The following is a 12012-nucleotide window of genomic DNA, read 5'->3' on the forward strand; positions in this document are numbered from 1 at the left end:
CTTGATTATCACATGGAAGTTTTCCTGATATCTATAAAACTGTGAACTTGGGCCAGTCACAAAGGGGAGGTTCATCTCAGTTCAAGAAGTCTCAAGAACATACGGCATTTCTTATTAAATTTGATCCTCTCCATCCCTTTCCACTGTTGATACTTCTGGTTTTTTTCCCTCTAGGGAAGAAGTCCAGGAGGAGGAAAGGCGAACCCCAGAATCTGCCCCATCCTCCAGTTCATCCCAGATTCTGAGACGAAGCACGTAGTATAGATCAGATCTGGTGTTCCTTAAAAATCACCTAAACTTACTGCAGTCATTTGTGAACCAAGCCCACCCTTGTCTTCCACCCTTCCTCAACCCAACAGTTAGACCTCACCAGAGCCTATCCTCAAGCCATGGAAATGATCATCAAAGAACAGAAGTTAGGGGGCTCTCCCTGCTGCCATAACCTCTTTGTTGGGGAGAGAAGGGCCAGTGGGCATGGGAGACATGTTGCTGGCATCCTAAGTTAGAACTTTGAAAGCATTTCTCTCAATGGCAGTTGGGTTCTGTATTTCATTATTCACTCAACCAGTATTTGCTAAGGTCTGCTCTGTGACAGGTACATTTGTAAGTGCTGGGGACACAGCAGTGAACAAAAGATCATAAATCCCTGACCTTGTGGAATTTACATTCTAATGGGGAGTAAAATATATAATGTGTCAGATGGTAATGTGCTATAGAGAAAGAATGAAGTAAGCAGGTTGTGGAGGAGAATAAAGCAGGAGTGTGGGGAGAAGTTGGTTTGGAGATGGGAGCATGGTGTTGGAATTTGAAGAGGGCAGGGGGGAGACCACCCTGAGCAGGGGCTGAGAGACCTGGGGGGGCAGAAAGCCCAGGAAGAGAGGGCAAGTGTGGGGTTAGGTGTGTGGGCCTGGAGGTGGGGGGAACGAAGAGGGCAAGAAACCTGCACAGAGGGGAGGCATGGTCTGAACTACACTTGGAATGTTCATTATGGCTTCCATGTTGAAAATAGCCCAGGATGGGGAGAGCGTAAGCAGAGAGAATGGCGGTAGCTTAGAACAGGATAGTGTTCTTAACCTTCCTTTTATTTGTTTTTCATTATATTATTTTCAGATTTTTTTCATTATAGGGATCCCTAAGCAGTCTTCTAGACCTTTTTTCCCTGATTGCACCCCCCTACACCCCTCCCCCACTCTATGACATTTTAATGTCAGATGTACTCTGTATCTGTTTGTGTAAGTTTGTGTGTCTGTGATTTATACACAAAAGGAGCAAAACTCATTTACATTTCCCCATGAACCAATCTGCACCCCCTTGAGGACCATATTTCGTCCCTTGAGAATTCATGGATTAGGCTGATAACACTGGAGTATGAGATCCATCCACTTGCTCTTCCTAAGAGTTTACAATTATAAAAACTAATCAGGCTGGAAAGAGGTCCCATATATGTGGTTTTATCAATTCAGTACATAGGCCAAAAAACATGAAGGTGTCCAGTGTTTTTTTTTCAAAACACACAAAGACAAAACAAAAACAAACCCTTAATAACAATATTAAGGTGGTTTTATTCTTTTATGCCCGAAAGCTGAGATCATATTAGGCTTTTATTCTGTGTAAATCATGATGGTGACAGTTCAAAGAAAGAATTCCTGAGAGATGTGGAAATCTCAGAATGGAATGATTCCAAAAGATGTTTGGAAAACACGTTCTCTGCAAAATATGTGGCAGGAGGTTGGGTGTATATATATTTTCTCTAGGAGTTCATGCACCACACTGAGTTGGAAAGTGTCATAGATTTCAGATTAGTATCTCGGGGGATAATTAAAAAGCATTAAGACGTCCATTGACAGATGAATCGATAAAGAAGATGTGGTTCATATATACAATGGACTATTACTCAGCCATCAGAAATAATGAATACTTACCATTTACATCGACATGGATGGAACTGGAGGGGATTATGATGAGTGAAATAAGTCAGTCAGAGAGAGTCAATTATCATATGGTTTCACTCGTATGTGGAACATAAGGAATAGCACAGAGGATCGTAGGGGAAGGGAGGGAAAATGGAATGGAAAGAAATCAGAGAGGGTGACAAACCATGAGAGACTCAACTCTAGGAAACAAACAGAGGGTTGCTGGAGGGAAGGTGGGTGGGGGATGGGGTAACTGGGTGATGGGCATGAAGGAGGGCACGTGATGTGATGAGTACTGGGTGTTATATGCAACTGATGAATTATTGAACTCTACATCTGAAACTAACAATGTACTGTATGTCGGCTAATTGAATTTAAATAAAAAATCATTGCTAAAAAAAGCAACAGTTGCTGGTTTTTATGGTTTCATTCTACTCTACTTTTTAAGCAAAAACGTTGTTTGCTTACTCTTTTCTTTTAAAAACAAACCTAACAAATGAGTTTTAGGATCTTTACTGCTGAGAATTGAAATGAATATTATGTTGTTGACAGGTAGTAGAAGACGGGATGTGATTAAATGCATTGTCAAGATCCCTCAGTTGGATTTACTAATAACAGCTTCTCAGAAAGGATTAATAACAGTCTTTAATAGCCAGGTAATTTGACAGCTTTGATTCCTCCCTTTTCCCTCCTCCCTTCCTCCTTTCATTCGTTCATTTGTTCATTTGTTCTTTCCTTCCTTCCTTCTTTTGTCTATGCATTATGCATATTTATCAGGTGCAACAGAAAACATAAACATAGTTCAGAGTTATTCCAAAAAATAAAGCCAGATGTTGCTAAAATGAGAGGATTGCTGAGCCCTGGAGCAATTTTTGAGATTTTGACAACTGCATTTGGCAGTGTTCCTCAGGGAGTCTTTTTTTTTTTTTAAGATTTATTTATTTGTTTTAGAGAGAGACAGAGCACAAGCGGGAGGGGCAGAGGGACAGGGAGAGAGAATCTCAAGCAGACTCCACGCTGAACACAGAGCCCAATGCAGGACTCAATCCTACAACCCTGAGATCAAGACCTGAGCTGAAACCAAGAGTCAGAAGCTTAACCCACTGAGCCACCGAGGCACTCCTCAGGGAGTCTTACTGAACCATGTGGCATCAGCATAATTAAAGGATGATCCTGAATAACTTCTTAGATAAAATCAGAAAAACTCACAAGCCAAGTGATTTTTGTCATAATCCTAACAAGTATAGAAGGTCCCAACAAGAACCTTGGACTTGGAGTTAAAAGGGGCTCACATTCTGGGTCCTCTATTTTACTAGCTATGCTGTTAAATAGGAGACTTAATGAGCCAACTTACATGTTTTCATTCCTCTTTTCACATTTATGAAATGAGGACACCAGAACTGGTCCTCTTTCCCTCAGAGGGTTGTAGTGAGGGTAAATGACGCAATGAACGTAGAAGCACTATATGAACGATCAATTCCCATGTCTATGTAGGGCATTACTATTATTGTCTCATAGTTCTAAATTTATAAGTTTTGAGCTTTCACTTCCAAACGATGAGATATTTTATTGGAATGTATAATGATATACCACACAGTATTTCATTATGAAAATAAAAGTGAATATCAAAAAAGTAAATATCAAAGCAAATAATTCCAATTATTTGTTCATTTCCAACTAGAAACAAGCTTCATACAAGTAAACTATATTTAAAATAATCATTACGTGATTAAAATTTCAACAGTAATGTTTAGTCCCTCAGGGATTAGAGCAGCGGGATTCCGTCAGAGGAGCAGGCTGTCTGGGCCCCAGGGAGGGGCGGTGGAAGGTTGCTGGTGTGGACGTGGAGTCTGGCATCCCTGCCCAGCTCGGACACTTGCCACCTGTGCGTGTTACCTATTCATCTCCATGCCCCGGCTTCTCTTCTCATTCAGAACTGAGGCAGTTGTGCTGTTTGAGTTAATACGCACAAAGTGCTGAGTTAGCATCACTGCAAGCGCTCAGGAAATGTTGGTAGTTGCAATTATGGACAAATGGTCCGAAAACAAAACTAGATTGCCTCATATAAAATGAAAACGTTCCTCATTCTCTTTTCTCCTTGGTGCCTTATTTCCCTTCTCATTTTCTTACCTTTATTTCCTCAAAAATAGAACTAGGACAGAATGTAAAGAAGAACATGAGAAGAAAAATAATGATCTTCATAATGAAATAGTTCAGGATCATGTGACATAAGTGAGGTGGCATTTTCACTTTTCCACAGACATCTCTCTCACGCGCACACACACTCATTCACACGTGCTTAGAGGTGCACACATGTATACTCACAAACACACTAACACATCTGTTTCTTACAAAAACCATGCAATTGGAGAGAAAAAAATTGCTTAAAAATTACTTGGAGATTTGATATGCCAGGAGTAAATAGCATTTTGAATGTTGCATGTCTTACAAATAGGATGACACATTCTGTGAAAAAATAAAAGGTAAGGTAGGTCACAGGAAAAATTTATTAAAAGGTAGTCATTAATAACACAAAATATCTTATAATAGGTTAATCCATAATTTAGGTTTTCTGTAAAGTAGAATAAACACAGTTAAAGATTTTCATAGTGTTCTTGAGAGGGCTTGGTGATAGAGACTGTAAATGTCATTAAGAAAAGTTCTTGCAAAAAAGGCTAGATTTTCAAAATTTCGAAGATATCCATAAGGATTATGTAACTTTTAAAGATGATAAAAGAAATTTAAACATGTGCTTTCCACTAGGGAGGGAAGTAGAGAAATAGGAGAGGAAAACCACAGGAGTCCTATTTTCTGCTCACCAGTTTCCTGAGAGCACTTAATTTTTCCTATCTGGAAAAAACGTCCCTGGTTGGAAAAGCCTCTTTGAACTCTTCAGATGAAAGACAGTCTGAGATAACCATGATGAACAGTTTCAGTGATCTAATTTACTTTCCCCTCCTTTCACATAATCTATGCCTTCTGGGCAGCCATTTTCTGTACTTTTCCCAAGACCACATGACCATGCAAAAGAAACTAGGTCATTAATAGACTTCAAATCCTGACCTTGACCTTGGAAGCAATTAGCATGCCCTAAGGGGAGAAGAGGCTGCTCAGGTACATTACAGCTCTGCATGGAATAAATCTATGATTCTCAACCAGCACACCACCCTGGCATGAGATTCATGCAATAAATGAATAAAAGAGTAAAAGAGGAAGCCCACTGGATAGTGTCCTTACCTCTCTCAGGAACCTGAGAGATAACTTTCAAATGAAACAGTATTTTTCCCCCCACATCAAGCTGTATTCATATTGACCTAGTTAGCATCTTGGACTACTCTTGCCATTGCTGTATTATTTTGCATTCCCAATTTTTTATATCCTATGTTGTTCTGAATAACTAAAGAAGGGGAAGCAGTTTGCAAACAGGGAAAAATCATTCATACAGTATAAGACTCTAAGAGCACAGTCATCAGGCTTAAAGACAAGCCACAGAAGCACCAACCAACCATGTCCAAAGTGAGCGGTGAACACAGAGCCAGGTTTTTGAGGTAAATGAGAACCAAGGAAACTCACAGAAGGTAGAAATGAGGAGTGAGGGGCGCCTGGGTGGCTCAGTCCTTAAGTGTCTGCCTTCTGCTCAGGTCATGATCCCAGGGTCCTGGGATCAAGCCCCACATCGTGATTAAGCCCCGCATGGGGATCAAGCCCCGCATCCAGCTCCCTGCTCAGCGGGAAGCCTGCTTCTCCCTCTCCTACTCCCCCTGCTTGGGTTCCCTCTCTCGCTGTCTCTCGCTCTCTCTGTCAAATAAATAAATAAAAATCGAGAGCCGGAACACAAGCAGGAGGAGTGGGAGAGGGAGAAGCAGACTCCCCACTGAGCAAGGAGCCTGATGTGGGGCTGGATCCGAGGAACCTGAGATCATGACCTGAGCTGAAGGCAGACGCCTAATGACTGAGCCACCCAGGTGCCCCAAATAAATAAATAAAATCTTAAAAAAGAAAAAGAAAAAGAAAAAGAAATGATAAGTGAGATTAAACCGTGGAGATAATGTGCTCTTTTAAAGCCAACATTCGCAATTTTAATTATAGTGCCAACTAGCTTTCATTATTCTCCTCCTTTGTTTATAGATGAGAGTCCAGACCAGCACCAACGTCACGGTAAGTACGTTTTATAAACTCCAAATGAAGTCCGATTTGGGACTGTGGTGATGGTTCCTCCATAACTAATCACAGTCTCAATGCAGTGTCCAATAGGCTCTAAGAATAAGATGTTTTCATATTATAAGTCTACTGACTAGGATCAAAACTAAACCTTGAGCAACAGCAGAAGACCCTCACCTTGCTTGCTGAAGTTAAATTTATTTCAGAGACTCTCCTGGAGACATTACTCCCTGGAAGTAATTAAGTCTCGCCAAAGTTTTCCTCAGCGCCCCCTAGTGAGGAATGAAAAAAACGGACACAATCCAAGTGATGAGAACAAGGGCCAAGAGAAATAATTTGAAAACATTGTATTGTAAACTTGAAATTTGCATAAAATATTTGAGTCCGATTTTATTGAATCCATATTGCTAATGGGAGACGCGAAGTTGCAGCAGCTGCAAAGCTATGATGAGTTGCTTTCAGAGTCCCACCATGGCTTTGTGAGAGATGGGGACATGCTTGCCTTCTCACCCTGCTGACATGCACTGAACTACACAGGAGGGCACCAGACCACCGGCAGATGAGTCTGCCTTCTCTCTGAGCCTCTAAGCCTTTGCTTCTAAGGCTGAAACAAACATTAGAATTCCTAACGTAGGTCTGAAATGCATGCAGCAGGAGTGTCTGACATGGTGGGCACTCCTACATGGGAACTGTTGTTCTTGCTCGTCGTGTGCCATTGACATGGCAGATCCTACCCATGCCAACTTGATGACGTTAGGCAATGCAAGACAAACTCATCAGGCTCAACTTGGTTATTGACCAGATGAGCACTAAGGTTTTTCTAGCTAAAAATTTTATGCATGGGGACAGGGCCAGAGAACTGGCTTAATCCAGCCTCCCCACGTCCCCGGGAAGAGGTGTTCTCAGGAAAGTGAGGAGTGCACAAAGACGCCTGCTCTGCTGTTGACTCTGCGCTTCCAGGGAGCTGCAACAGGCATGAGCTCATCATTTTCCAGCCGGTGGTGCTGAGAAACTCAAGGTGAGAGTCAAGGGGCGAAAGATGAGAGCCTCTCCTCCAGACCTCAAAGAAGAGACATTGCAAGGCTCCCCTGCAAGGAGGAGGGCAAAGTGGGGCTTTTCATGTAACTAACCTACTCTTTAGTAACCATCACCATGGGACTGACCAAAACATATTACGCCCCCCTCTCCCAATTCTGTATTTTTCCCTCAGGACACCTCCTGGATCACAGGATGTGACTACCTCTCACAGCTGAAAAGAATCGTTGCCACTTCAGAAAGGACCATCATTGTCTGGGATTATAAAGCTCAAGGCAGTGGCCAGGTACCGTGCCAAGAAAAATGCTCCAAGTACTAAGGTTGTCTTTTCCATCCTGGTAGGATTTGAGCAATCCACTTCCTCTACTGAATGTCAGCTCCTCATATATAAAATGAGGGGGTTTAACTAATAGAGTTCATCATTAATTTTCTGTGAGGCTAATTAAAAAGGAACATTCTTTCCATTTGGTGCATATTTAATTTGGTGATACTTGTTTTGTTTTTGAGAGAGAAAGAAGATAATTCTTTCCTTCTTTCATACCCTTCTCTGAATCCTAGTATTAGCTTTTTGATTATGCTCATGTTATCAAGTTCAAAGCCTTTCTCTTCAGTTCAGCTTCATTTGGTAAGAAAATTACTAAAAATCAAATGACTAATTCTAGCAAAATATCTAATGGGGCAGATGCCAATGTTATTCCTTCAGTGGCTCAGATGTTACCACTTAAGTAATTTACAATATTTGTTGATTATTTGCAGGCATATAGAAGTAATGAACATGTTCCCTGCACTCAAAGAAAACTCAGTCTTGAAAGATCTCATGAAAAAACATAATATATAATATAATGGTACAGCAAATTTTACAGTAAAAAAAAAAAAAACAAAAAAACAAGGGCAATAGGAGTTCAGGGAGAGGCAAGATTGTAAAAAAATGCCCTCAGGAAGTGGGCTGACTCTGAAGGATAAGGAGGATTCAGAAATAATTAGCCTTCCTCTGGGCCCTACTTGTCCCTAGGGCTCAGTGAAAAACCAAACTTCTCATTCCTCTGTCCATTGCTATAACGAGCCAGTGATGCCAGGATGATTTTAAAGAATGTGGATTGTTGCCTCATGTCCTTTATTATGTGATGTGTTACTATCTCACGGTCTGCAGTTTGATTGCAGCCTCTTCTCTGTCCAGCTCTCTCCAGTTTTCACTCTTGCATTTTCAGCCCCATAGAAGCCTCCAGTCCTTTGAGAGCATCATCGTCCACTCTCCGTTCCCTTCCTCTCCTCTCTTTGCTTTCCTGCCTGCATTGCCTGGGCAGACCATCTGGCCTGAAGCCATCCCCACCTTCCATTCTCTTAAATCCTTTGAAACTCTAGTCCTGGTGAGATGTGACAGCCTGTCTCTGTGCCTTCACGGGGGCTCAGCCTTCCTGGAGGAAACACAAAGCCACCACTCTTCAGCATCACTACAAATTCAGGGTCCGCAGACTCATCTGAGGATTCCTTGGCTTCCGTCAACTTCTTTCTTGTCCTTGCCAAGCTGCTTTCCCATCCCTGGCAATATTCCAAAAGGCCATTACTGTCCTCAGGCTCTCTCCCTCTCAGTCAAGATGGACTTGCCCCTATTTTCCTGAGAAATTTGAGTCTATGAGGCTTGTCCTCTTCCAAATTCCAGCTCTGCTGCCTACAGCTTCATTGAGGACACCCTACTTCCTTTCTTCCTTTCTCCCTCTGGAGGCAAAATATCCTTGCATCCATCACTGCCATTCCTTTCTGCCTCATGCAGGACAAGGCTCTTCCCTTTTTATCTTTTCGACATTCATCTCTTTCTGGGCTCCTCCTTTCAACTGCCTCTGAATCTTTCTCTGGACCAGTTCCTGTGCCGAATCAAAGGTCACCTTTCCAGACCATGGGACCTACAGGGGCTTCTCCGGTCACTCTTTATCATAGCACCCTTGTTTATTTCCTCAGTGCACTTCCCATGATCTGAAATAATCTGCTTTTTTTTTAATACTTGTATCCTGCACTAGACCGGTAGTTCCACAAAGTCAGAAACTTGTCTTATTCATCACCGTATGGCTCATGCCTAGAATAGTTCTTGGCACACCATAGGTACTCAATAATTATTTGTTGAATGACTGAATGAAGCTCTACATATGTTCAAATCTCACTCATTCTAGAGGAAACAAAACAAAACAAAATTTAAATATCTTTTTCTTCTATCTTAGGTAGAGACTCAATTCTGGGAGAGCCCTGGCTATATAGCTTAGTGAACCCAGCCCAATAGCCCAGGGTCAGCTTGACAAATGCTTGCTGAATATTTCTGGATAAACTTGGATTTTAGGATATGTTTTTCCTGATAACTTCTTGAGACATAATTGGGGTGTTAATACTTGATTTTCCTGTTTCCCATACAGTTTTATGTCAATGGTTTTATAACACCTGAACCTTTTTATCCTTCCCATTAATATTGCCTTACAAATCCAAGAGAGGGACATTCATAGCAACCAAACAGAAAATCTCATTAATGTTCTGAACCAGAGTACCTCACCTTTTTCCCCACAAAGCACCCAAAAACACAATATTGGGCTCACAGGGACATTAAGTTTTACTTGGTTAACTTTTTTTTTTCCAAGTTTCTTTCACATGGTGGGAATATCTAAAATTAAAAATATCAGAAAGTAAAACTTTTATCCAATAATAGGGCAATATTTAACATTGGATATTTAGAGCAATGTAATAACTTATTAAAAGCATTCTTCTGTTTGTAGGAAAACTATTTTGTCATAAAGCCTATGGATCACTGCCTCCTTTGTGTGTGTGTAGTGTCTCTGCCCGACCAGCTCTGCAGAGATGACATCCTCTTGGGGGATGATGGTGGTTTTGTGAACAAATTCACCATAAATAGTGATGACTTTGGACTAAAGCAGGCAAAATCCAAAAAAAAACTACAAAGCCAAGTCTTAGACTCAAAGAACTTTAAAAGGTAAGGGTATTACATGGGCAGTTCCATTTTTCTAGTATAGACAGTGTTCAAGTATTTATATAATGAACACAATGTACCACACCCCGTGGTAGAGATCTGAAATACAAAGTTGAACAAGAAACACTTCTTACCTCAAGGAACTTCCAGTGTAATTGGGAAGAGAGATAGGAAAATTAGCCATTGAAATTCCAATTGTAAGTGCTATCAACAATTAAAATCTATAGGTACTTGAATGAATTAAACTGGGCAATTAAATGAAAAAAATTTTAAAAACTATAAAACACATATATGACTATTTACTAGCACTTGAATATGGAAGCAGATCCTCAACATACGAACAATGAATGCAGAATTCAAAGAAAAATTGGGTAGATATGACAAAAGCAAAACTTCTGGACATGAAAAGATAACATTTTACAAGTAAATAACAAACTGGAGGGGTGCCTGGGTGGCTCAGTTAGTTAAGCATCTGACTCTTAATTTAGGCTCAGGTGATGATCTCACGGTCCTGGTATGGAGCCCCACGTAAGGCTATGTGCTCAGCATGAGTCTGCCTGAGGTTTTCTCTCTCCTTCTGCCCCTCCCCCCACTCATACTGTCTCTCTAAAATAAATAAATCTTAAAAAATAAAAGTAAATAACAAACTGGGATAAATACTTATAGTAAATATGACAAACAATGGACTAATACTCTCTAATAGTTTTGGCAGTTCAATTAAAAAATAATAATTCCCCAAGAAAAATGGGCAAAGACTGAACAGATAATTCATGCACAGGCACCCATAGTACAAATAGTCAGTAAACATTTCAAAGTGATCATCAGGCGAAAATGCTAACAATTATCTCCAAATGATGAGATTATAGGTGATTTTTATTGTCTTTATAATTGTACTGTCTTTGAAGTTTTTATGGTAATTATATATTACTTTTATTAGCAGAGAAACAAATTTTGTATTAAATAATTCCTCTTAATCAAAGAAGTACAACTTAAAATCCGATACAATTTCCCATTTCTAACAGTGGAAGGTATTGAAAATGGGGTAGATTTGGGGCGCCTGGGTGGCTCAGTCATTAAGGATCTGCCTTCGGCTCAGGTCATGATCCTGGGTTCCCGGGATCGAGCCCCACGTCGGGCTCTCAGCTCCACGGGAAGCCTGCTTCTCCCTCCCCCACTCCCCTGCTTGTGTTCCTTCTCTCGCTGTGTCTCTCTCTGTCAAATAAATAAATAAAATCTTTAAAAAAAAAAAAGAAAGAAAATAGGGTAGATTCTGCAAATGGGCATTCTCACAGACTATCAGTGGTGGAAGTATGAGTTCCATCCCTTTCAGGAGAGCAGTCTGGGAGATGCATCAAGTGTCTTAATAAACCTTTCTACATTGGGTCCCAGGATCCCCATGTGCTTAAAAATATGAGTATGGTTATCACAGCATTATTTCTCATAATAAAGCCTCTAGTGTCCAACAATGGAGGAATGATTAATTTAAATGATTAATCATTTAAATAAATAATTCAGGTAGTTTCTACAAATATGTTTACATATTTTGTAAATATGTCCATATAAACATAATACATTTATATATAAAATATATTTTTTGTCAGACAACTTTTTTTTGTTAGATATTTAAAGTACCAAGGGCGGGGGCATCTGGGTGTCTCAGTCGGTTAAGCATCTGCCTTCAGCTCCGGTCATGATCCCAGGGTCCTGGGATCAAGTCCTGCATTGGGCTCTCAGCTCAGTGGAGAGCCTGCTTCTCCCTCTGCCTGCCACTCCCTCTGCTTGTGCTCTCTCTCTCTCTCTCTCTGTCAAAAAATTAAAAAAAAAAAGCTTTAAAGTACCAAAGGCATTCAGTAAATCATAGTATAACCATATTAGGGAATGCCATGCACTCCCATTTAATAATGTTTTTGAAATACATTTAATAACATGAAAAAT

At 40.6% G+C, this 12012-nt stretch overlaps 1 protein-coding gene across 6 annotated transcripts in view; it reads left to right on the forward strand.

Annotated features, from left to right (window-relative positions):
• The window catches only part of WDR64 (WD repeat domain 64), a 153832-nt gene that overhangs the window by 19656 nt on the left and 122164 nt on the right, over nucleotides 1-12012 (forward strand). For all 6 annotated transcript variants that reach the window (XR_003523036.2, XM_027611248.2, XM_027611249.2 and 3 more), the window contains 4 exons: nucleotides 2466-2569; nucleotides 6042-6071; nucleotides 7285-7395; nucleotides 9866-10080. Coding sequence is in view for 5 of the 6 variants with exons in the window: in XM_027611248.2 (XP_027467049.2) it covers nucleotides 2466-2569; nucleotides 6042-6071; nucleotides 7285-7395; nucleotides 9866-10080 (460 nt within the window). In the remaining variant the exon portion in view is untranslated. The remainder of the gene's footprint in view (nucleotides 1-2465; nucleotides 2570-6041; nucleotides 6072-7284; nucleotides 7396-9865; nucleotides 10081-12012) is intronic.

This window comes from Zalophus californianus, chromosome 10 (genome assembly GCF_009762305.2).
Source record: "Zalophus californianus isolate mZalCal1 chromosome 10, mZalCal1.pri.v2, whole genome shotgun sequence".
NCBI lineage: Eukaryota > Metazoa > Chordata > Mammalia > Carnivora > Otariidae > Zalophus > Zalophus californianus.